This window comes from Rhinoderma darwinii, chromosome 2 (genome assembly GCF_050947455.1).
Source record: "Rhinoderma darwinii isolate aRhiDar2 chromosome 2, aRhiDar2.hap1, whole genome shotgun sequence".
Taxonomy (NCBI): domain Eukaryota; kingdom Metazoa; phylum Chordata; class Amphibia; order Anura; family Rhinodermatidae; genus Rhinoderma; species Rhinoderma darwinii.
Window position 1 is genome coordinate 48,856,293 of NC_134688.1, and position 24,692 is coordinate 48,880,984.

General features: G+C 42.5%; 1 protein-coding gene across 2 annotated transcripts in view; it reads left to right on the forward strand.

The window, feature by feature from the left end:
• Positions 1–6,890: 6,890 nt before the first annotated feature.
• MIPEP (mitochondrial intermediate peptidase) overlaps positions 6,891–24,692 on the forward strand; it is a 123,911-nt gene continuing 106,109 nt past the window's right edge. Inside the window, exons 1-4 of one of the 2 annotated variants that reach the window (XM_075851623.1) lie at positions 6,891–7,124; positions 15,557–15,730; positions 17,134–17,222; positions 22,273–22,359. In XM_075851623.1, coding sequence (XP_075707738.1) covers positions 6,975–7,124; positions 15,557–15,730; positions 17,134–17,222; positions 22,273–22,359 — 500 coding nt within the window. In that variant the 5' untranslated portion in view covers positions 6,891–6,974. The remainder of the gene's footprint in view (positions 7,125–15,556; positions 15,731–17,133; positions 17,223–22,272; positions 22,360–24,692) is intronic. The other variant, XM_075851622.1, reaches the window with a different exon arrangement.

The following is a 24,692-nucleotide window of genomic DNA, read 5'->3' on the forward strand; positions in this document are numbered from 1 at the left end:
CCTAATGGGTAAATTAAGGACTATAGGTTTAGAAAATATAGTTTGTAATTGGATTGAGAATTGGCTCAAGGACCGTATCCAGAGGGTTGTGGTCAATGATTCCTACTCTGAATGGTCCCCAGTTATAAGTGGTGTACCCCAGGGTTCAGTGCTGGGACCACTATTATTCAACTTATTTATTAATGATATAGAAGATGGGATTAATAGCACTATTTCTATTTTTGCAGATGACACCAAGCTATGTAATATAGTTCAGTCTATGGAAGATGTGCATGAATTGCAGGCAGATTTAAACAAACTAAGTGTTTGGGCGTCCACTTGGCAGATGAAGTTTAATGTAGATAAATGTAAAGTTATGCATCTGGGTACCAACAACCTGCATGCATCATATGTCCTAGGGGGAGCTACACTGGCGGATTCACTTGTTGAGAAGGATCTGGGTGTACTTGTAAATCATAAACTCAATAACAGCATGCAGTGTCAATCAGCTGCTTCAAAGGCCAGCAGGATATTGTCGTGTATTAAAAGAGGCATTGACTCAAGGGACAGGGATGTAATATTGCCACTTTACAAAGCATTAGTGAGGCCTCATCTAGAATATGCAGTTCAGTTCTGGGCTCCAGTTCATAGAAAGGATGCCCTGGAGTTGGAAAAAATACAAAGAAGAGCAACGAAGCTAATTAGGGGCATGGAGAATTTAAGTTATGAGGAAAGATTGAAAGAATTAAACCTATTTAGCCTTGAAAAAAGACGACTAAGGGGGGACATGATTAACTTATATAAATATATTAATGGCACATACAAAAAATATGGTGAAATCCTGTTCCTTGTAAAACCCCCTCAAAAAACAAGGGGGCACTCCCTCCGTCTGGAGAAAAAAAGGTTCAAGCTGCAGAGGCGACAAGGCTTCTTTACCGTGAGAACTGTGAATCTATGGAATAGCCTACCGCAGGAGCTGGTCACAGCAGGGACAATAGATGGCTTTAAAAAAGGGTTAGATAATTTCCTAGAACAAAAAAAATATTAGCTCCTATGTGTAGAAATTTTTCCTTCCCTTTTCCCGTCCCTTGGTTGAACTTGATGGACATGTGTCTTTTTTCAGCCATACTAACTATGTAACTATGTAACTATGTAACACAAAAGTTTGGTATTTTTTAAAGCTGGTCATTTTGCGCCAATTTATTTCAATATGTTTAACCAAGAGGAACGGGGGGAAAAAAGACATCTAGAAAAAAACAAATTACAATGAGAAATTCTACTGAAGCAACTGCCTATTTATAGATGGACAGCAACTTCAGGAGCACATCATGAGGATAGGAACACACTAGGCGGATACGCTGCGTAAAACTACACAGCGTATCCGCCCTGGTAGCCGCAGGGAATTCCGCCAGTATAACCGCACCAAATAGTGGTGCAGTTTGTCGAGCGGCATGTCATGACGTTTCATCCCATGTACTGCGGCAGCAAATCAAAGGCTGCAGCGTCCACATGGACGACAGCGTCACCCCAGGAGGCCGGGCTGCGCTCAGAAGAGAGAGACGTGTCACCTAGACTATGGCTGGGGTAAGTGTAAACATTTTTTTTTCATTTGAAATAAAAAAAATACAGTTTTTTCTTTAATTTGTGATTTTTGCTGCAAAAGTTGCAACACATAGCACTTTGTTGCGGGTTTTACTTCTCCATTGAATTCAATGTGGAAAACCCGTAACAGAGGAGCAACGATTCCGCAGCATGAATTGACACGCTGCGGCTTAAAAAAAAACACTGCAGGTCAATTTATGCCGTTTTGTTTTTGGGCAGATTTTTTCTGCTGAGTGTTGATGACATTTGTTCAAATCTCATTCACACGGCTGCTACTGTAATACGCTGCAGATTTTCCACAATGAAATTAGCGGTGTTCACGACTAGCGTGTTCCTACTCTAATAATAAGGCCCAATTCACACAGAGTTTTTTGCCACTGATTTTGATGTGGAAACTGCATCGAAATCACCGTCAAAAAAGTCTGAAAGGCGTTATTTTTCCAGGGCGGCTTTTAGCCACTCGCGGGGAGAAAAAGTGGGATGTTCTTTCTTGCTGCCGTTCTGCTTCTGACCTCCCATTGAAATCAATGGGAGGCATAAAAAGCGTTGTTCACTGCGTTTTTTACCTGAGGTCCTCAATGGCCGCGAAAAACGCCACAAAAAAGTAAGGGCAGGTCAAAAAAAAAATTGCTGGCAGCCGGGCCCCCATGACAAGCAGGTGGACAAGAGGCGGCGGACAGCAGTACCTACAATAGGGGGCACTGCCCGCAACCCCAGCGGCTATAGACTTTACTTTGGTGAAAAGAATGGGCCCCATTGCGGGGGCCTGTTTTTTCTACCACAGGCAAGCCGAGAGGGCGGAGAGGCTGTAATGAGCGTCAGAAGTCGGCAGCAGCAGCTGCTGGTGGGCCCCCTTTCAGTTCGATTTGTTACAGGCCCCTGACAGCAGTACCCCTAGTACTGCCCTGATGGTGGCCCTGGGCTTAGATACAGGACCCATTAGACAGGATCACAGATTACTGTCTGCTGAGGCCCTGTATCAAAGCCTAACATGTGGCAGGCTTAGATACAGGGCTCAGCAGACAGGATAACACATGGTGTGATCCTGTCTGTTGGGCTCTGTATCTAAGCCTACCACATGATGGGATTAGATACAGGGCCAGGGGCGTAACTAGGAAAGACTGGTCCCCATAGCAAACATTTGATTGCACTGGTCCCCATAGCAAACATTTTGCCACACGCAGCACCCCTTATAGATAGTGCTCCCCTGGAGATACTGCCCCCTGTAGATTATGCCATACAGTCCCCCTGTAGACAGTACTATACAGCCCCTCTGTAGACAGTCACACCCCATTTGTAGCTAGCGCCCCCACCTCCCCCTGTAGATATCGACATAAAGCCCCCCGTAGATAGTGCCATACAGCTCCCCCTGTATATAGTGCCACAAAGCCTGCTCCCTTGTATATAGTGCCACGCAGCCCCCCCTGTAGGATTCTGCCACACAGACCCCTGTACATTGCGCCACACACAGCCCCCTGTAGATAGTGCCACAGCCCTCCACCTTGTAAATAGTGCCATACAACCCCCCTAGGAGATAGTGCCACACCGACCCCCTTAGTAGTGCCACACAGCCCCCCTTGTATATAATGCCACACAGCTGTCCCCTTGTATATAGTGCCACACAGCCCCCCTTGTATAGTGCCACACAGCCCCCCTTTTAGATCGTGCCACACAGCCCCCTGTAGATAGCGCCAGACACAGAGCCCTGTAGATTGCGCCACACACAGCCCCCTGTAGATTGTGCCACTCAAAGACCACTGTAGATTGCGCCACACGGCCCTCGTCCCTTGTAAAGTGCCATATAGCCCCCCTAGTAGATAGTGCCACAGCCCCCTTGTATATAGTGCCTCACAGCCCCCTTGTATATAGTGCCACCCTGCTCCCCCCTTGTATATAGTGCCACCCTGCCCCCCCTTGTATATACTGCCACCCTGCTCCCCCCTTGTATATACTGCCACCAAGCCCCCCTTGTATATAGTGCCACCCTGCCCCCCCTTGTATATAATGCCACCCTGCTCCCCACTTGTATATAATGCCACCCTGCTCTTCCCCTTGTATATAATGCCAACCAGCTCCCCCCCTTGTATATTGTGTCACCCTGCTCCCCCCTTGTATATAATGCCACCCTGCTCCCCCCCTTGTATATAATGACACCCTGCCCCCCCTTGTATATAATTATATAATGCCACAGTGCTCCGCCTCTGTATATTGCAACACAGCCCCACCAAAAAATAAATATATTGTACTTACCTTGCCCCGTTCCTTTGATGGACGGAGCGCTGCACATGCTCCGGGCGGGACGCATGCGCAGACCAGCATGATGCGTTGATGTCATCATGCCACCCTGCGCAGGGATTCTTCCCAGCGCCTTATAGGCTGCAGGCCTAACGTGGCCTGCAGCCTATAATATTCATTTGTATCTGTGTCCTGAGGACGCAGATACAAATTAATGTGGGTGTCGCTAGCACCGGGGCCCGCCACCGGGCATGAGGGGGGGGCCGTGTCGGCGGGCGGCACGTGCCCCCTCATACCGCGGGCCCCGTAGCAGACACTACGGCTGCTACAGCGGTAGTTACGCCACTGACATGGCCCATGTGTGACCCTACCTACTGGGCCCTGTATCTAAGCCTACCGTCTGGTAGGCTTAGATACAGGGCCCATGTGAGTTCCTGTCTGCTGGGCGCTGTATCTAAGCCTACCACATGGTATTCTTAAATAAATGATCCATGTGTGACCCTGCCTACTGGGCCCTGTATCTAAGCCTACCACATGATAATCTTAGATACAGGGCCCATGTGTGATCCTGTATGATGGGCCCTGTATCTAAGCCTACTACAAGGTAGGCTTAAATACAGGGCCCCAGCAGACAGTAGCGTTATACTTACGCTCCTCTTCGGCTCTGTGCGCAGCGGAGGTCCTGACACCATCCAGCGTGACGTCATGACACGGGAAGACAGCTGTGCTCGGGAAGGAGGAGGTTAAAGGGGCTCTGTCACCAGATTCTCAAATCCCTATCTCCTATTGCATGTGATCGGCGCTGCAATGTAGATAACAGTAACGTTTGTTGTTTTTTTTAAAACGTTCATTTTTGGCCAAGTTATGAGCTATTTTATATATATAGATGAAAGAAATGAAAATGCGGCACTCACCCGTTTGCAAATCTTCTTAACTTTATTGTGTCACCTTGGCGAGGGTAAAAAGCATTACAGGGTGGACAGCTAGTAGTAGATTACAGCCTGTTTCGCGCTGGAGATCGCGCTTCTTCTGAGGTCAGAAGAAGCGCGATCTCCAGCGCGAAACAGGCTGTAACCTACAACTAGCTGTCCTCGCTGTAATGCTTTTTACCCTCGCCAAGGTGACACAATAAAGTTAAGAAGATTTGCAAACGGGTGAGTGCCGCTTTTTCATTTATTTCATCTATATTATACTACAAGACCGTCTGTTTTTATGCTGAGCACCGCCCGAAGTTTGCTTAAATGAGGAAACCCTGACTCCACTTGCATCTATCTGCCTGTTCCATGCTGTGAAGATTGAGAGTGGTGCCGACTTCTTTCTACTGGGCCCCTGTTACTATAGTTATAACAATATACTTAAAGAGGCTCTGTCACCAGATTCTCAAATCCCTATCTCCTATTGCATGTGATCGGCGCTGCAATGTAGATAACAGTAACGTTTTGTTTTTTTTAAAAACGTTCATTTTTGGCCAAGTTATGAGCTATTTTATATATATGCAAATGAGGTTTGAAATGGACAATTGGGCGGTTTTTTTTCGTTATGTCCAACTGGGCGTGTATTGTGTTTTTAACTGGGCGTGTTTACGTGTATGACGCTGACCAATCAGTGACCAGTCAGCATCATACACTCCTCTCCATTGATTTACACAGCAGCGATGTGCAGCCACATAAACAGAGATCAACGTTAATCAAGTGTCCTGATAATGAATACACATGAAATCCAGCCTGGACGTCATGTGTATTCAGAATCCTGACACTTCTGAATATTTTCTGTGAGATTCCAGCAAGCCACGCGTAATCTCGCGAGATTACGGAGGTAAACGAGATTTCGTTTCCCTTGCTGGAAATCTCAAAGAAAAGAGTCAGAAGTGTCAGGATTCTGAATACACATGACGTCCAGGCTGGATGATCATGTGTATTCATTATCAGGACACTTGATTAACGTTAATCTCTGTGTATGTGGCTGCACATCGCTGCTGTGTAAATGAATGGAGATGAGTGTATGATGCTGACTGGTCACTGATTGGTCAGCGTCATACACGTAAACACGCCCAGTTAAAAACACAATACACGCCCAGTTGGACATAACGAAAAAAAAAACGCCCAATTGTCCATTTCAAAGCTCATTTGCATATATATAAAATAGCTCCTAACTTGGCCAAAAATGAACGTTTTTAAAAAAACAAAAAACGTTACTGTTATCTACATTGCAGCGCCGATCACATGCAATAGGAGATAGGGATTTGAGAATCTGGTGATAGAGCCTCTTTAAGTATATTGTTATAACTATAGTAACGGGGGCCCATGTATTTTATTATATGGGACCCAGTAACAATAGTAACTTTCTATAGACATAGTGTGGGCCCCCCTGGCTTTGGGGCCCGGTCGCAATTGACTGCTGCGATCCCTATAGCTACACCATTATGTGTCAGTCGTCCGGGGATCCGGGCCAAAAATCCGGGGTTTGGGCCCCAAAAGCCCAGTGCTAGCAACGCCACTGTTGGGGGCACGATACTGTGTGTGGCACCTTAGGAGGTATCATCGCTGTGTCTGAGCACAAAGGAAACTGGGTGTGTATGGACAGGGATTAGAGGCGTGGCTTAACATAAACATTTTTTCATACGTTAAAACCACAAAAGTGTAGCAGTTGCCCATGGCAACCACTCTGATCAAGCGCTCATTTTTCAGATGCCAATTGAAAATGAAAGGAGCAATTTGATTGGTTGCTATGAGCAACTGCTTCACTTTTCCCTTTCACCAGTTTCGATTAATCTCCCCCCCCCCCCCCCCCCCCAAACTGTCACTACAATAAAATAGGGATTTTCTGAATAAATGTATATTGTTATATAACAACATGCTTCAGATAAAACAGCAGCTGGTGGAAAACTACATCTCCCATCATACCAGGGCTATCTGGATAACCAGAGGCTGCACAAAACCGAACGATTTTCGTGTCTTTACAAAGCGCAGCCCCTTTACTGTATTTCTCATTTCTCACTGGTTTCAGTCGCTGTCACTTAAACAGTTGAACCAATCAGCACCTTGTTGTGTGACGCTACGTTCTCTAGTCCCTGCCCTGCTGCAGCTGGGTTCCGGGGTCACAGTGCTGCCGGAGGTTGTGTACATGTGTATTGCAGCCGGTGTCCTCTGCTCCTCGCCATGCTGTCCCTGCGGCGGCTCCTGTGCTCCCTGCGCCTAAAGGCCGGGGAGCTCCCCACGTATCGCTCGGTCAGCACCGGCTGGTCTCCTGTCGGTGCCGCTTTCAATGTGAAGCAGCAGCGGAGGTTGGACGTGTTCGGCAAGAACACGGTGAGAGAGGTTATCCGGGCTGCACCCATAATAATGGCAGCCCCCCACCACTAACATCTATAGAACAGAATGAATGGGGGGTTGCACCCTGTAATAACAGCTCTCCATAGGGAAGCATTGACATATAGATCATTATAGACCAATCACTGAGCTGACACCTGATCCTTTGCGCCAACAGTGGGGACAAGACGTTTTTGGTTGGCGGTAGACAGACTATGAAAGTTTATCGTGACTGTAATTTGTACTTTATACTCCATCTAATAAAGGGATATCCATCAGGCCAAGTGGGCATTATGGCCATTAAAGAGATATTCCCAAAATCTTACATTTTCACCAATCCACAGGACACGTGATCATTTTATCATCGCTGGGATCCCCACCGATCGTGAGAACCGGGGTATTGACTGACTAATAGTTATTTGAAATAAGTACGTTCTCATATTTGGCACGTTCACTTGGTCCCAAGATTTATTCTTGGTGCCCGTGATGACCTCCCAGGGACTGAATTACGACGGATATCACGAAGTATAAGTATGTCATGGCCTTGTATCAAATAACTATTCGATTTGGAGAACCTCTTTACGTCTATTGCTCTAAGGTAGCGTTAACCCGCTATTTTACTGTGAGCAAAATTTGTTATGAAGCCTTGACGAAGGCTAATTGACTTAAATAGTTACTAACTTGTCTACAAACTTTCCATAAGTCAATAGTACAAGTCAATATAAGAAACTTTGTAATATATCTTATTAGAGAAAAATGCCTCTCTCTCATCCTCCCCTTTCCAACTGTTCACTTACCTTGAATTTACTGCTATATCCGTCTCCTCAAGACAAGACGGGCTATCAAATCACTGAGGAATAAGGTGACATGCTGCCTATAATAGTCTATGGAGAAGGGAGGAGGAAGCAGAATATGAGGCAGAGAGACTCGCAGAGACACTTCTGCAGCAAGATTTCTATGTCACCCCAGTGCTGGATTCTCAGCTACACTTCCCATTACTGCTGTAGCAACTGGTGAAGATCACCTGTCTCACTGGGAAATTGGGTCAGGGGACCACATTGGTGTACACCACCGGTTGGAGCTAGAATGAAATAGGGATGGGAAAGGGGAAAAGATGTGGTCTAATGTGAAATTAATAAATAACCTTTATTGATTAACATTAAAATTTATAAAAGTTCATTGGTGCAAACTGGTATGTGTGAGTGACCCCCAAACTCACATACCATTAACCCGAAATATGGTGTAAATTGAGTGAGATCACTAATATATTTTAAAGCGATTCCACCAACGCTAATGTTCCATTAGAGTGCAATAATCGCTGCACTACAATGGGAATTAGAATTCAAAATAAACGAATGGAATCAAGTTGACAGTGTCAACTGATTAAACTGGTCCGTGCTGGACAAGTGAGCTCATATAATGATTGCTGCACTGTGGTATTGACAGGCAGCTGGGTGGACTAAAATAGCCCTACACTGACTAAATGGGTATGCATGAAGTGAACCACATGCACACCCTGCGTTTTTGCTGCGTTATTGATAGACAGCAATCAACACTCAAAGATTGAGTGGTTGAGTGATTTCACTTAGTGTTAGATACAATGTTTGTCACCATTGTTTAATTGTGGTGCACACTTAGCTGAACTGTGAATAGGAACCGTTGATGGTTATTTTTATTATATGTATTGAATTTGTAACCCTCCGTTTTTGTGGCTCCAGATGGAATAAAGTGAAGTCCAAATACCGGTTCAAATAATATGTCAGCTAAGATTATAGGCTGTGCTGGAACGTAGTTGTTACTGTTATTGCTGCGCTGTTGGACCAGCAAGCAGCTAATTGAAGTCAGAGTGAGCCCTACAGTGACTAGATGAGCAGTGGTGATCGAACCACATGCACATCTAACGTTACTCCAACGTTTATTATAGGCAGTTAATTATCGAGTGCGCCTTCACATCGCTGTCTGCCTGGGGAGCAGCGATGTAGAGAGCGATTGTGATATGCGCCACCACCGCTGGAGAACCCAGAAGCGGTGAGCTACATTCGCTCACTGAATCGTGTCAGTTGCCAGAGCGATTATTAAATAAGTCCTCTCCACTGACTCAGTATGAAGGCTGAGTGAATGGGTATGATGGTGAGAGCTCTGGTGCCGAGACCCCACAGCCTCGCTACACCTCACCTGAGGTCTAAGCCCGTGGGTGAGGATTCACACCGGGAAGATCGTACAGGGGTTACTGGTCGACTGACCATATGATAGCGGGAGGTGGGAGAGATATGCCCCGGCTTTTCAGAGTAGGGCAGCAAGACACGCTGTAATTAATATAGCGCACTGAAGTAGCTGACAGTTGTCAGCTGTCAGCCGTGTTGTATAGCGTGGTCTGTTATGAGCTGAACAGAAGCAGCTCTGATTAATTGTAAGCACCAATGAATAGTGGATATAGCACCCGACGCGCGTTTCGCCAGAATTCTGGCTTCTTCCAGGGGTGGGAGGCCGCCATTAAAACGCCCTATAAATAGGGTCCATGTTAATTGACGGACTCAGGAACCAATCAGGGACCTAGGTCTCGATTGGTATAGTTTCAATGAAGTTCTCAAAATGAAAATCGCTAATAATTGCAAATATCATCACTAGGACACCAAAACCATCATGATACGACCAAAAACAGAGAATTATATATGCACAAAGAGATGTATATATATGAAGTAACAAAATAAAATGAAATAAAATGAGATAAATAATACGTAAATCCCGTAGTTGTAGTGATGGAGTAATCATACAGCAAAGGAGTTGAAAATTGTTATATGTGTAATAAATACACAAAAACACTTACAAATGTTAATGAAAGGATGTAAATATGATATAGAGGGTATATATTAATGTGGACATTTAACCGGTGTTTTAAAGAAAACATCCAAAGCCAAAGTTTTCATTGAGTCCAAAAGGACTTACTGTTTTCATATTAAAAATCCATTCGCTTTCCTTTTGCAAGAGTGCCTGATCTAAGTTGCCTCTTCTGATGCCCAAATGTATTACACACAGGGCCCAGCCTTTAAGAGTTGTCCAGTTGGAATTATGTACATTCCCAAAATGTCTGGCTATTGGGGTTGGGTTAAATGGCTTATTTTTAGTTCTGCAATCTTGCTCATTTTTTGCAAAATTAATTATCGAGTTGATGTGTTCACGAATCCGTATACGCAGCTCTCTTTTGGTTTTCCCAATATATTTGAGACCACATGGGCATTCAAGGCAGTAAATCACTCCAGGGGTGGAACATCTTATGTGGTCAGAGATCCGATGGAGGATACCAAAGGCATCCACAAACTCTCTCTTGTCCACTAGTACCCGACAAGCTCTACACATTCTGCAAGGATGGAAACCAGGATTGAGTACTGAAATATTCTTACTTTTTCTAGAGAAATGGCTCTGAACCAAGATATTTGAAATGGTTTTACATTTCCTGTATCCCAAGGAGACCCTGCTGGTGAGTAGACTATTGAGTACTGGGTCACTAAGTAAAATGTTCCAGTGACGGTTTAGAATGAGTGTCATTTCATCCCAACTGTCATTATAATCAGTGACAAATCGTGGTTGGGATCGTTCTGTATTGACCCTTATTTTGGGGGTCAATAGAGTTTCCCGATTGGTCCTCAGTGCCCAATTGTAGGCTTTCTTGATGTTCCTTTTACTGTAATTCCTGCATGATAGCCTGTTCTTTAGTTCTGCTGCCCTTGTCTTAAAAAGCTGGAAGGTGGAGCTGCGTATACGGATTCGTGAACACATCAACTCGATAATTAATTTTGCAAAAAATGAGCAAGATTGCAGAACTAAAAATAAGCCATTTAACCCAACCCCAATAGCCAGACATTTTGGGAATGTACATAATTCCAACTGGACAACTCTTAAAGGCTGGGCCCTGTGTGTAATACATTTGGGCATCAGAAGAGGCAACTTAGATCAGGCACTCTTGCAAAAGGAAAGCGAATGGATTTTTAATATGAAAACAGTAAGTCCTTTTGGACTCAATGAAAACTTTGGCTTTGGATGTTTTCTTTAAAACACCGGTTAAATGTCCACATTAATATATACCCTCTATATCATATTTACATCCTTTCATTAACATTTGTAAGTGTTTTTGTGTATTTATTACACATATAACAATTTTCAACTCCTTTGCTGTATGATTACTCCATCACTACAACTACGGGATTTACGTATTATTTATCTCATTTTATTTCATTTTATTTTGTTACTTCATATATATACATCTCTTTGTGCATATATAATTCTCTGTTTTTGGTCGTATCATGATGGTTTTGGTGTCCTAGTGATGATATTTGCAATTATTAGCGATTTTCATTTTGAGAACTTCATTGAAACTATACCAATCGAGACCTAGGTCCCTGATTGGTTCCTGAGTCCGTCAATTAACATGGACCCTATTTATAGGGCGTTTTAATGGCGGCCTCCCACCCCTGGAAGAAGCCAGAATTCTGGCGAAACGCGCGTCGGGTGCTATATCCACTATTCATTGGTGCTTACAATTAATCAGAGCTGCTTCTGTTCAGCTCATAACAGACCACGCTATACAACACGGCTGACAGCTGACAACTGTCAGCTACTTCAGTGCGCTATATTAATTACAGCGTGTCTTGCTGCCCTACTCTGAAAAGCCGGGGCATATCTCTCCCACCTCCCGCTATCATATGGTCAGTCGACCAGTAACCCCTGTACGATCTTCCCGGTGTGAATCCTCACCCACGGGCTTAGACCTCAGGTGAGGTGTAGCGAGGCTGTGGGGTCTCGGCACCAGAGCTCTCACCATCATACCCATTCACTCAGCCTTCATACTGAGTCAGTGGAGAGGACTTATTTAATAATCGCTCTGGCAACTGACACGATTCAGTGAGCGAATGTAGCTCACCGCTTCTGGGTTCTCCAGCGGTGGTGGCGCATATCACAATCGCTCTCTACATCGCTGCTCCCCAGGCAGACAGCGATGTGAAGGCGCACTCGATAATTAACTGCCTATAATAAACGTTGGAGTAACGTTAGATGTGCATGTGGTTCGATCACCACTGCTCATCTAGTCACTGTAGGGCTCACTCTGACTTCAATTAGCTGCTTGCTGGTCCAACAGCGCAGCAATAACAGTAACAACTACGTTCCAGCACAGCCTATAATCTTAGCTGACATATTATTTGAACCGGTATTTGGACTTCACTTTATTCCATCTGGAGCCACAAAAACGGAGGGTTACAAATTCAATACATATAATAAAAATAACCATCAACGGTTCCTATTCACAGTTCAGCTAAGTGTGCACCACAATTAAACAATGGTGACAAACATTGTATCTAACACTAAGTGAAATCACTCAACCACTCAATCTTTGAGTGTTGATTGCTGTCTATCAATAACGCAGCAAAAACGCAGGGTGTGCATGTGGTTCACTTCATGCATACCCATTTAGTCAGTGTAGGGCTATTTTAGTCCACCCAGCTGCCTGTCAATACCACAGTGCAGCAATCATTATATGAGCTCACTTGTCCAGCACGGACCAGTTTAATCAGTTGACACTGTCAACTTGATTCCATTCGTTTATTTTGAATTCTAATTCCCATTGTAGTGCAGCGATTATTGCACTCTAATGGAACATTAGCGTTGGTGGAATCGCTTTAAAATATATTAGTGATCTCACTCAATTTACACCATATTTCGGGTTAATGGTATGTGAGTTTGGGGGTCACTCACACATACCAGTTTGCACCAATGAACTTTTATAAATTTTAATGTTAATCAATAAAGGTTATTTATTAATTTCACATTAGACCACATCTTTTCCCCTTTCCCATCCCTATTTCATTCCATTACTGCTGTATAATCTCCTCCATGCTGCAGCTTCTATATATGTGATAGAGATAGGAGAGCAGGATTCTCCTCTTCTGTGTGTGCTGTGTATAAAAGACATGATAGCAGTTAGGCTCTGCCCACTAGCTCAGAGACAACAGAATTAGAGATAGATCCCGCAGAGGAGAAAACTGCAAAATAATGCAGAATACAAGAAATCTAATTGCCAGAAATCCTGTTATTCCTTATGTGCACACAGCTTATTGTGAAAAGTTAGGTACGCTTTAATTTGGCTGTGGTTAGGTTGCCATATTAACCCCTTAATGACCAGCCTATTTTAGACCTCAATGACAAAGCCATTTTTTATGTTTATCCATCATCGCATTCCAAAAGCTATAACTTTTTTATTTTTGCGTCGACATAGCTGTATAAGGTCTTGTTTTTTGCGGGACAAGTTGTCATTTTTAATAGCACCATTTTGGGTTACATATAATTTATTGATTAACTTTTATTAACTTTTTTTGGGGGGAATAGAAAAAAACCAGCAATACTTTTTTGCGTCCTAAATTTATGCCGTTTACCATGTGGTATAAATAACACAATAACTTTATTCAGCGGGTTGTTACGATTGCAACGATACTAAATTTGTATAGATTTTGTATGTTTTACTACTTTTACACAGTAAAAACGCTTTTTTTTCAAAATGATTTGTTTTTTGTGTCTCCATATTTGAAGAGCCGTAACGTTTTTATTTTTTCACCGATGAGGTTGTATGAGGGCTTTTTTTTGCGGGAAGACTTGTAGTTTTTATCTGTACCATTATGGAGTAGATGCGACTTTTTGATCACTTTTTATCCCATTTTTTTTAAGGCAGGATTCACAGAAAACAGCAATTTTTCCATGCTTTTTTATTTTAGTTTTTACGACGTTCACTGTGCGGGTTAAAAAAAATTTAATAGCTTTATAGGCGGGGTCGTTACGGACGCGGCGACACCAAATATGTGGAACTTTTTACTTTATTTTGTTTTTGAATAATAAAGCAGTTTGTAAGGGGGAATAGTGGGTTTTCATTTTTTTTTTCACTTTTTATGAAACTTTTTTTTTTTTTTTTTTTTTTTTTACTAGTCCCACTAGGGGACTTCACTATGCGATTATACAATCACATTTATAATACACTGCAATACTTCTGTATGGCAATGTATTATGCCTGTCCGTGTAAAACGGACAGGCATCTGCTCTGTTTATTTATTCTGATGCAGCGCTGTAAAAAGGCCTATGCATCGGAATAAAGCCTGTTAGTGGCCGCCGTAAAAACACTATGGGGCGGTCACTAACAGATTAAATGGCATTTGCTACTCTTCCTAGATATTACTGCCTATATCACAATATTTATGGCTAATGTAGATTATATATCACATATATACCAGATGACTGGTGTGGTGGAATGGCTCTGTTCACATCTGCGTTGGAGCCTCCGTTCCAGATCTGGTCCAAAATACCAGATAAAATAGTGCAGCGTGCTGCGCATTTTTTCCACTAAAACAACGCACAGCGTGACAGAAACCTAGCAGAATCCAATAGTCAGTGGATTTTGCCAAGTGACTCTTGTGTCTGTCATGCGATGGATCCTGCACTTCCAGTTTTTCATGTTTTGCTCCTATAACGGAGCAGAACAACGGTAAACCCTAAGGGTATGTGCACACGGTAGCAGGCTTTTACGTCTGAAAAGACAGACTGTTTTCAGGAGAAAACAGCTGCGTCGTTTCAGACGTAAAAGCTCCTCGCATTATGCGAGGCGTCTTTGACGCTCGTAAATCTTGAGCTGCTCTTCATTGACTTCAATGAAGAACGGCTCAAATTATGTTGCAAAGAAGTGTCCTGCACTTCTTTGCCGAGGCAGTCATTTTACGTGTCGTCGTTTGAGAACTGTCAAACGACGACGCGTAAATTACAGCTCGTCTGCACAGTACGTCGGCAAACCCATTCAAATGAATGGGCAGATGTTTGCCGACGTATTGTAGCCCTATTTTCAGACGTAAAACGAGGCATAATACGCCTCGTTTATGTCTGAAAATCGGTCGTGTGAACCCAGCCTTAGGCTGGGTTCACACGAGCATGTTCGGTCCGTAAAGGACGGAACGTATTTCGGCCGCAAGTCCCGGACCGAACACAGTGCAGGGAGCCGGGCTCCTAGCTTCACAGTTATGTACGACGCTAGGAGTCCCTGCCTCTCCGTGGAACTACTGTCCCGTACTGAAAACATGATTACAGTACGGGACAGTAGTTCCACGGAGAGGCAGGGACTCCTAGCATCGTACATAACTATGATTCTAGGAGCCCGGCTCCCTGCAGTGTGTTCGGTCCGGGACTTGCGGCCGAAATACGTTCCGTCCATTACGGACGTAACATGCTCGTGTGAACCCAGCCTAACACAGACATGAAGGAAGCCTAAATAGGAGGAGTGCAATAGCGAATAACGTCAGGACACTTGCCATTCTTCCTTTCAGATTGTTTTGTACGATTTTACACCCAGGGGCATAGCTTTCTTGTATTCACATCTATGTTGCTTGTTTTTCATTATCCTTTAGGGCCTGTTTGGAGTTCCTGAGCTAAGTTCTCCAGAGGGATTTCAGATCGTTCAGGATAATGCCCTGAGGAATACAGAGTCCCTAGTGGACAAAGTGTGTACTACATGTCCAAGTGCAGAGACGGTGAAGATGTTTGACCAACTGAGCGATGAGCTGTGTAAAGTTGCAGACTTGGTGAGAACAAAAACACAAAGCGATTCTTTGTCCTTGTACTGTGTTAAGGCCTAGTTCACACTGTATTTTGCAGGCAGAAACAAATCATTCCTGCCTGCACTTTCTGGCCACGGTTTTCACCCCCGGCCGTTGAGGACCGCGGGCAAAAAAGCAGCGAAAAACGCTTTTTCTGCCTCCCATTTATTTCAATGGGAGGCAATTTTGGACTTTTTTTGCTGCTGATTCTGACACGGTCCCCGTGGCAAAATCAGCGCTAAAAAAACTCTGTGTGAACTAGGCCTAAAGAGGGTTTCCTGGGAATTGTTTGTTTTTTAAGGTTTCTGCATAAATGACCCGCTTTACTAATATATTAAAAATAATGACTTGGTTCCTCCCTGTGCCCCTACCTGGGAACTCAAAAACAATAGGGCTCAGGTTGACACATCCATACTGGCGGCACATCCAGCAGTCACGTGACCACAGTGACTTGTGGTTCTAGCCCTGTGTGCAGTGATATGACCTCTGGATGTGATGTCAATGAACAGAAACATTCTTATTTACATTTAGAGCGGGGGGGACCCATTCTCATCATGTCCTCCTGACTAGGCTCCTTATAGAAGAGGACAGGATCAGGACAGGTTTTCAGCATCTAGACGTAAACAAAAACATCCTATTCACGGACAGGAAGCAGAGATCTTAAAGGGGGTATTCCCATCTTACACATCTATGTCATATCCACAGCATGCTCCATGTATGTCTGATAGTTGGGGTCCCAACTATCAGGCCCTCAACTTTCAGGAGAAATGGGGTCCGATGACCACCATTTGCCCATTGAAATTAGCATGGAGAGCCACACGACAGACAATGTGGGGGCATTATATACTCTGGGGGGGCACAATATACTCTGTTTGGGGGGCACTATCTACATAGATTTCAATGGAAAAAGTTGCCTCTGAGCCTGCCTAGAATCCTATGCAGATGGCATAAATGTGTAAGATGGGAATACCCATGATGGCGAGGAATTAAAATACAAATTATCGTAGACAATTTCAAAACTTTTCATTGCGCAATGACGCCACTTGCCTCAGACTTTTAGCGGTACGAAAACTGTGAAGTGAGTTTATTGGATACCTATTCATTTTACTCCAAACAAATAAAAACGTTTTTACCCCTGGAAAACGCCTTTATGACTTGAGCTGCATGGGAACATGTATGCAACGTCTTATTATTCCCTATGGGGAAAGAAGGTCACGTGCGACTAGCGCAGAAATTGTAACTTTTTCCACATGTAACTTTAATACAATTGTGAATCACATGCAATTTGAAGTTGCCGTGCCGCCCTAGCCTTACCTGTTGTTCTTGACCGGCTATATACTTATTATCATCTCATAATATGTATGATCATCTTTTATTCCAAATTGCAGGCTGATTTTGTGAAGGTCGCCCATCCTGACCCTTCATTCAGAGAAGCAGCTGAGGAAGCTTGCCGGAACATAGGTACCATGGTGGAGAAGTACGTTACCTGTGTGTGGGTCATGTTCTGCTGTCTATGTAGATGATGTGACTGTGTGGGTAGAGGATGGGATGCCATGTTCTATATCTACATCTATGTGGAAAAACACAGAGACTAAGGAGTCATGTACTATTAGAATATGATTTGCCAAGGGCATAGAAAAATAAATGTTATTAGACAATACAGATTACATATAGATTAAAAGGTAGACTACAAATCGGACAACTGTATACCTCTAATGGCGTAGGAGGACAATAGGAAACCACTATTATATAGCACAAAGAAAGAAAGGAAGAAAAAACTTCCAGCAGAGGAGGCTGTGTGAACTGTTCTAAGGCAGAAGTCAGATAGCAATGTATGACGCAAAGCAAGAAAGCAAAGTAAGGTATCTGAGTAGATCGTACCACAGGTACAATCGATCTCATAATAGTGTAGATATGAAACAGAGTAAGAGATGAGTACTGCCAGTTACATAAGCCATATTTGCATATATACAGGGCGTCAATCATTAGGTACAAAATATCTAAGCCTCAGTGAAGCACACAGATCTTCCCAGAATGTAGGTATAGGTATAAAAAACGAGTGAGTTCTATAGGGCACAACAAGTAACGTTACTAACCCATGTGGTTCATATGATCCAGTGACTTTCCATACCTGCATGGCTTATGTAACTGGCAGTACTCATCTCTTACTCTGTTTCATATTTACACTATTATGAGATTGATTGTACCTGTGGTACGATCTACTCAGATACCTTACTTTGCTTTCTTGCTTTGCTTTTGGAAATTTCTTGAAAATGTGAGAAATTGTTGCTAAAGTTCTAAGCCTTGTAACGTCCTAGAAAAATAAAAGGATGTACAAAAAACGATGCAAATATAAAGTAGACATATGGGAAATGTGAACTAGTAACTATTTTGTGTGATATTAATATCTGTTTTGCAAGCAGATACATTCAAATTTAGAAAAATGCAATTTTTTGCAAATTTTCTCTACATTTTGGTGTTTTTTACAAATAAATTCTGCATTTATCGACCAAATTTTTTCACAGGCGTAAAATACAATATGTCACGAGAAAACAATCTCAGAATCGCTTGGAAAGGTAAAAGCATTCCAAAGCTATTACCACATAAAGTAACATATGTCAGATTTGAAAAAATCACCTGCGTCCACAAGGCCAAAACAGGCTGTGTCCTGAAGGGGTTAAAGGGGTTTTTGAAAATATGATGGTATCTCGGACAACCTCTTTAATGACCAAGCTATTTTTTACGTTTTTCCATCATCTCATTGAAAGATCTATAACTTTTTTATTTTTGCGTCGACAGCTGTATAAGATCTTGTTTCTTGCGGGACAAGTTGTATATTTTAATTTCACCATTTTGGGGGACATGTTATTTTTTGATTAACTTTCATTAACTTTTTTGAGGGTAATAGAAAAAAAACAGCAATTTTGACACACTTATTTGCGATCTAAATGTACACCGTTTACCGTGTGGTATAAATAACACAATAACTTTATTCAGCACGTTGTTTTGATTGCAACGATACCAAATTGATATTGAGTTTGTATGTTTTACTATTTTTACACGTAAAAACACTTTTTTTTTTTTAATCATTTGTTTTTGTGTCTCCATATTTGAAGAGCCATAACTTTTTTTTAATGTTTCGCCAATGCAGTTGTATGAGGGTTTTTATTGGTACCATTTTGTAGTAGATGCAGCTTTTTGATCACTTTTTATCACATTTTTTGTAAGGCAGGATTAAAAGAAAACAGCAATTTTTGCATTATTTTTTATTTTATTTTTTACGACGTTCACCGTGCGGGTTAAATAATATAATAACTTTATAGTTGGGGTTGTTACGGACGCGGCGATACCAAACATGTGTAACTTTTTTTTTTTATTTTGTCTTTTTAATAATAAAGCAGTTTGTAAGGGGAAAAAGTGGGTTTTTCTACTTTTTTACTAGTCCCAATAGGGGACTTCACTTTGCGATCCTCCGATAGCATTTATAATACACTGCAATACTTTTGTATTGCAGTGTATTAGTGCCGGTCTGTGTAAAACGGACAGGCATCTGCTAGGCCATGTCTCTTGCATAACTAGGGGCAGACCTGAGGGCCTCTCATCTCCGCCGTTATTCCCGTGAATTCTGCGAGAATTAAGAAACTAATTAGCATAAATCTAAAATTGCTCATAACTTGCTCAAAAATGATCGTTTTTCAAAATAAAAACCACTGTTGTTATCTACATTACAGCGCTGATCAGATTATGTAGGAGATAGGGCACTTATAATGTGGTGACAGAGTCTCTTTAAATAAAAAAAAAATACACATTCGCCTTTTTTACAATAAACATTAAAATAAGTCTCAATACATAAAATATACACATATTCGGTATTGGCGTGGCCGTAATAACCTGCACAACAATTTTTTTGCATCATTTATGATGTGTACGCTGTAAAAAAATTAAATAAAAACTTCTTTCTATCACTTATTGTGGGGCACGAGGTGTGATGAATTTAACCTCCATGAGCCTCACATTAATAGTAATTAACCCCATCATCATCTGTCACCACATTATAAGTGCCCTGTCTCCTATATAAGGAGATGGGCGCTGTAATGTAGGTGACCGTAATGCTTTTTATTTAAAAAAACGATCTTTTTTCACAACGTTAGGAGCGATTTTGGTTTATGCTAATGAGCTTTCTTAATGCCCAAGTGGGCGTATTTTTACTTTCGACCAAGTGGGCGTTGTACAGAGGAGTGCATGACGCTGACCAATCGGCATCATGCACTCCTCTCCATTCATTTACACTGCACTAGCGATATAGTTATATCACTATGTGCAGCCTCATACACAAGCCCTAACATTACTATAGTGTCCTGATAATGAATACACATGACCATCCAGCCTGGACGTCATGTGTACTCAGAATCCTGACACTTCTGACTCTTTTCTGTGAGATTCCAGCAACGGAAACAAAATCTCGTTTAATTCCGTAATCTCGTGAGATTTCGTATCCGTTGCTGGAATCTCACAAGAAAGATTCAGAAGTGTCAGGATTCTGAGTACACATGACGTCCAGGCTGGATTTCATGTGTATTCATTATCAGGACACTGTAGTAATGTTAGGGCTTGTGTATGTAGCTGCACATAGTGATATATCTATATCGCTAGTGCAGTGTAAATGAATGGAGAGGAGTGCATGATGCCGATTGGTCAGCGTCATGCACTCCTCTGTACAACGCCCACTTGGTCGAAAGTAAAAATACGCCCACTTGGGCATTAAGACACTCATTAGCATAAACCAAAATCGCTCCTAACGTTGTGAAAAAAGATCGTTTTTTTAAATAAAAAGCATTACTGTCACCTACATTATAGCGCCCATCTCCTTATGTAGGAGATAGGGCACTTATAATGTGGTGACAGAGCCTCTTTAACCCATTATGACTGAGAAACATGATGGGGTTAATTACTATTAATGTGAGGCACGTGGAGGTTAAATTCATCATCGCACCTTGCGCCTCACATCAGAAAATGGAAGAACTTTTTTTTTTGTTATTACTGTTGGCAAAGTATTGAATTGGTATCGAAATCGCAATACTACATGAAGTATCGGTATCGAAGTCCAAATTCTGGTATCGTGACATCCCTAGTCTTGATACAACATACCCCTAGCAGGCCATAGGCATTGTTACTGTTCAGATCCTCCATTGGCTGATAAGCGGGATTAGGGCCCTTTACACAATGTGTTTGCAGTGTACGTTTACTGTATGTCCCTCTCGGAGCATACCTTAAACGAACCCATAGGCCCTTGTTCACCTGAAAAAGGCCAAAAGAGTGTTCTTTAGGCCTTCATTGGGCCAATATCCATTGGGAAAACTTTTTTCTCTGCTGTATGGAATAGCACCATTCCATAAGAGGCATCCAGTAAAAATCTGCCCTAAATTTACACACTTTAGAATTAGAGTAGATGCTCCAAATCACAGCGTCTTATGCTCGATGATACATTTGTGGCAACTTTAGAAGCTTCTGTCTAACTTTATACTTTCTCTTGGTTGGTTTATTTTTTTTTTGCGCCAAAATTGTAATGCAATTTAGTGCATATTAAGCCATGCCCCGCTTCCTGTTAAGACACGCCCGCTTGTCTCATGAGTTGCAAAAAAATGTCTAAAGCATTTTATAAATGTGACGCACGGCAATTCTGGCTGAATTTGAACCAAAATGTTGCCGCATTTTGATTAGCTAATCTGCCCCATTATCTCTTTGTTCTTGATGGGGTGAATACATTTTTAATGCACTGAATATTTTGTGGTTACCTAGATTTAGATGACCTGACTGGTCCTTCAGATCTTGAGTGCACCTGCGTGGCTGTCTATTTTAATGTAAAGTATTAATAAAACCCCAGGTTTTTCTTTTTCCAACCCGCTACCCCCCCTCCCACACCTGTTTGCAAATGCAATGTAGACATATGTAGTGACTTGAATGCTGCTAGGCCGCCGTTGGGTCATGTGATCTTCAGTCTGACTCCCTGTATTTTACAGAGTTTACTGTAGGGACCAGAAGTCAGACTCTGAATGCAAGTCTATGAGCGCCTCCATGTGAGTTTCATAGACTTTTATTAGGGACTGACCTCCGGTTTCTACAGTATGCGCTGTATAATTTGGGTTCTCAGAGTACAGATCACTTGACCCTACGACGGCCCAGAATGGAGCGGCGTCCCGTTAAATGCAGCACCAGGTAAGTAAATACACATGACTACATTACACTAGATTTGCAAAGGGGGGGGGGGCGTGATAAACTGGGTTGTTTCTTTAAGAATCTTACTATGTTAAGCCCCTTTATGTGTCATACAACCAATCACAATACATGTATGTAGTAGTCTTGACGTTCACTAAAATTTGTGACGTGGCAGTGACTGGTGTAATCCATCGCAGCTTTCATAGACCAATGACATCCAGGGAAATCCTTTTCATTACATACAATGTTATAAAGTCTCTAGTTTTCAGTTTCATTCTGATGTTTATAGATCTATGATATTTATTTTATAGGTTAAACACAAATGTTGAATTGTGTGAAAGTTTAAGAAAACTTCTAGAAAACAAATCTGTTATGGATTCTCTGGACCCGGAAACCAGGTATGATAGTCTCTATTTTTATATTTGCAAAAACGCTTGTGGTGACAAGTATATTGTGGAGGAATTCCTCTGGTAGATGCATGTTGTGTAGTCGCTGACAGTCGTGGTGGCGTTTCTTTAACCCCTTCCCGACATTTGTCGTAAGTATACGTCATGGAATGCCAGTGCTTCCCGCAAATTGTCGTATACTTATGACAAATGGATGGCACCGGCTCAGAAGCGGAGTCTGTGCCGTCATCCCCGGATGTCAGCTGTATCTTACAGCTGACACTCTCCTGTAATGGCGGGGATCGAAGTTAGCTTCGATCCCCGCCATTAACCCCTTAAATGTAGCGGTCAAAAGCGATCGCTGCATTTTAAATGTTTGCAGCTCATCGGCACCCCAGCAATGTAATTACCGGGGTGCCGGTGGCTGCAATGGCAACTGGAGGCCTAATAATGGCCTCCTGGGCTGCCTAGTACAGAAACCTTCCGTGCCTTCCCAGAGGCAGGACCTAAAAGGCTTCCGTAGCCGTAGGCAAGATGGCGCTGGCTCAGGAGATGAGCCGGCGTCATCAGCGGGGGATGTCAGCTGTATGTTACAGCTGACATCCACCTGTAATGGCAGGAACAGGAGCTAGCTCCGATCCCTGCAATTAACGCCTTAGATGCAGCCATCGAAAGCGATCGCTGCATCTTAGTGGTTGGCTGCAGATCGGCAGCTCTGTCCTGCAATCGCAGTGCTGCCGACTACTGCTATGGCAACAGGAGGCCTAACAATGGCCTCCTGCACTGCCATTACGGAAGCCGATTAGGCCCCGCCCAGAGGCAAAGCCTGATCAGCTTGCTGTCAGTGAATGACTGAAAGATCTAATACATTGCACTAGTAGTGCAATGTATTAGAAAAAAAATCTGACAGTTGGACCTTCAAGTCCCCTAGTGGGACTAAAGAAAAGTGAAAAAAAAGTTGAAAAAATGTAATAAAATAAAACACAATCGCCCTTTTTAACTTATCAAGTCCTTTATAATTGAAAAAAAATAAATAAACCATACATATTTGGTATCACCGCGTCCGTAACGGGATGAACTATAAAAATATTATGATATTTATTCCACGTGGTGAACGGCGTAAAAAATAATCCCAGAATTTCTGTTTTTTGGTCAATTTGCCCTACAAAAATTTATATAAAAAGAGATCAAAAAGTCACATGTATCCAAAAATGGTAACTATAAAAACTATAGCTTGTCTCGCAAAAAACAAGCCCTCATACAGCTCCGTCAAGGAAAAAGTTATGGTTCTCACAACATGGCGACAGAAACAATACATTCTTTTTACAAAAGTAATTTTATTGTGCAAAAAGTTGTAAAACATAAAAAAGTGCTATAAATTAGGTATCGCCGGAATAGTACTGACCCACAGAATAAAGGTAACATGTAATTTATAACGCATGGTGAACACTGTATAGAAAAAAAAAAATAACTATGCCAGAATTGCTGGTTTTTGGTCACCTCACCTCCCAAAAAATAGGATAAAAAGTGATTAAAAAGTTGCATGTACTCCAAAATGGTACCAATAATAACTACAACTCGTCCCACAAAAAACAGCCCTTATACCACTACGTCTATGAGAAAAAAAAATTAGTTAAGGCTCCAATAAGTCAGGAAATAAAAAATATGCAGTTACGCAGGCTCGAGGGGAACGTTTCTTCTGTTTCAAGAGGTGATTTATCAAGGCCCTACAATTAGGGCACCAGGAAGGGGTGAGCCAAAACATATCTGCTCTAATCGAGGGCGCCCGTATTATACCAGGACAACACTTTCCCAGCAAAATTCCCCAAACTGCAAAGGTGCAGAATGTAGACCAAAAGGGGGATAAGAAAGGACATTTATCAGTGCGACACCGGCCTGTGCAGAAAGGATTGTGTCACAGCGTAACAAACATCTATGGATTATTTTATTGTTTTTTTTACCCCATTATTATACCACCTGACTATGCGCCTGATATACTCTGCCCAGCTTACATGTACCCCCACATTATAATTGAAAACACCAGCAATACTCAAACAAAACTACTACCAAGCAAAATCCACGCTCCAAAAGCCAAATGGCGCTCCCTCCCTTCTGAGCCCTACAGCGTGCCCAAACAGCAGTTTACTTCCACATATATGGCACCGTCATAGCCTGGAGAACCCTTTTAACAATTTTTGGGGTGTGTCTCCCCAGTGGCACAAGCTGGGCACAACATATTTGCTACTGAGATGGCATATCTGGGGAAAAATAACAATTTTTACTTTGCACCATCCGCAGCCCAATCATTTATGGAAAAGTTCTGTAGGGTGAAAATTCTCACTACT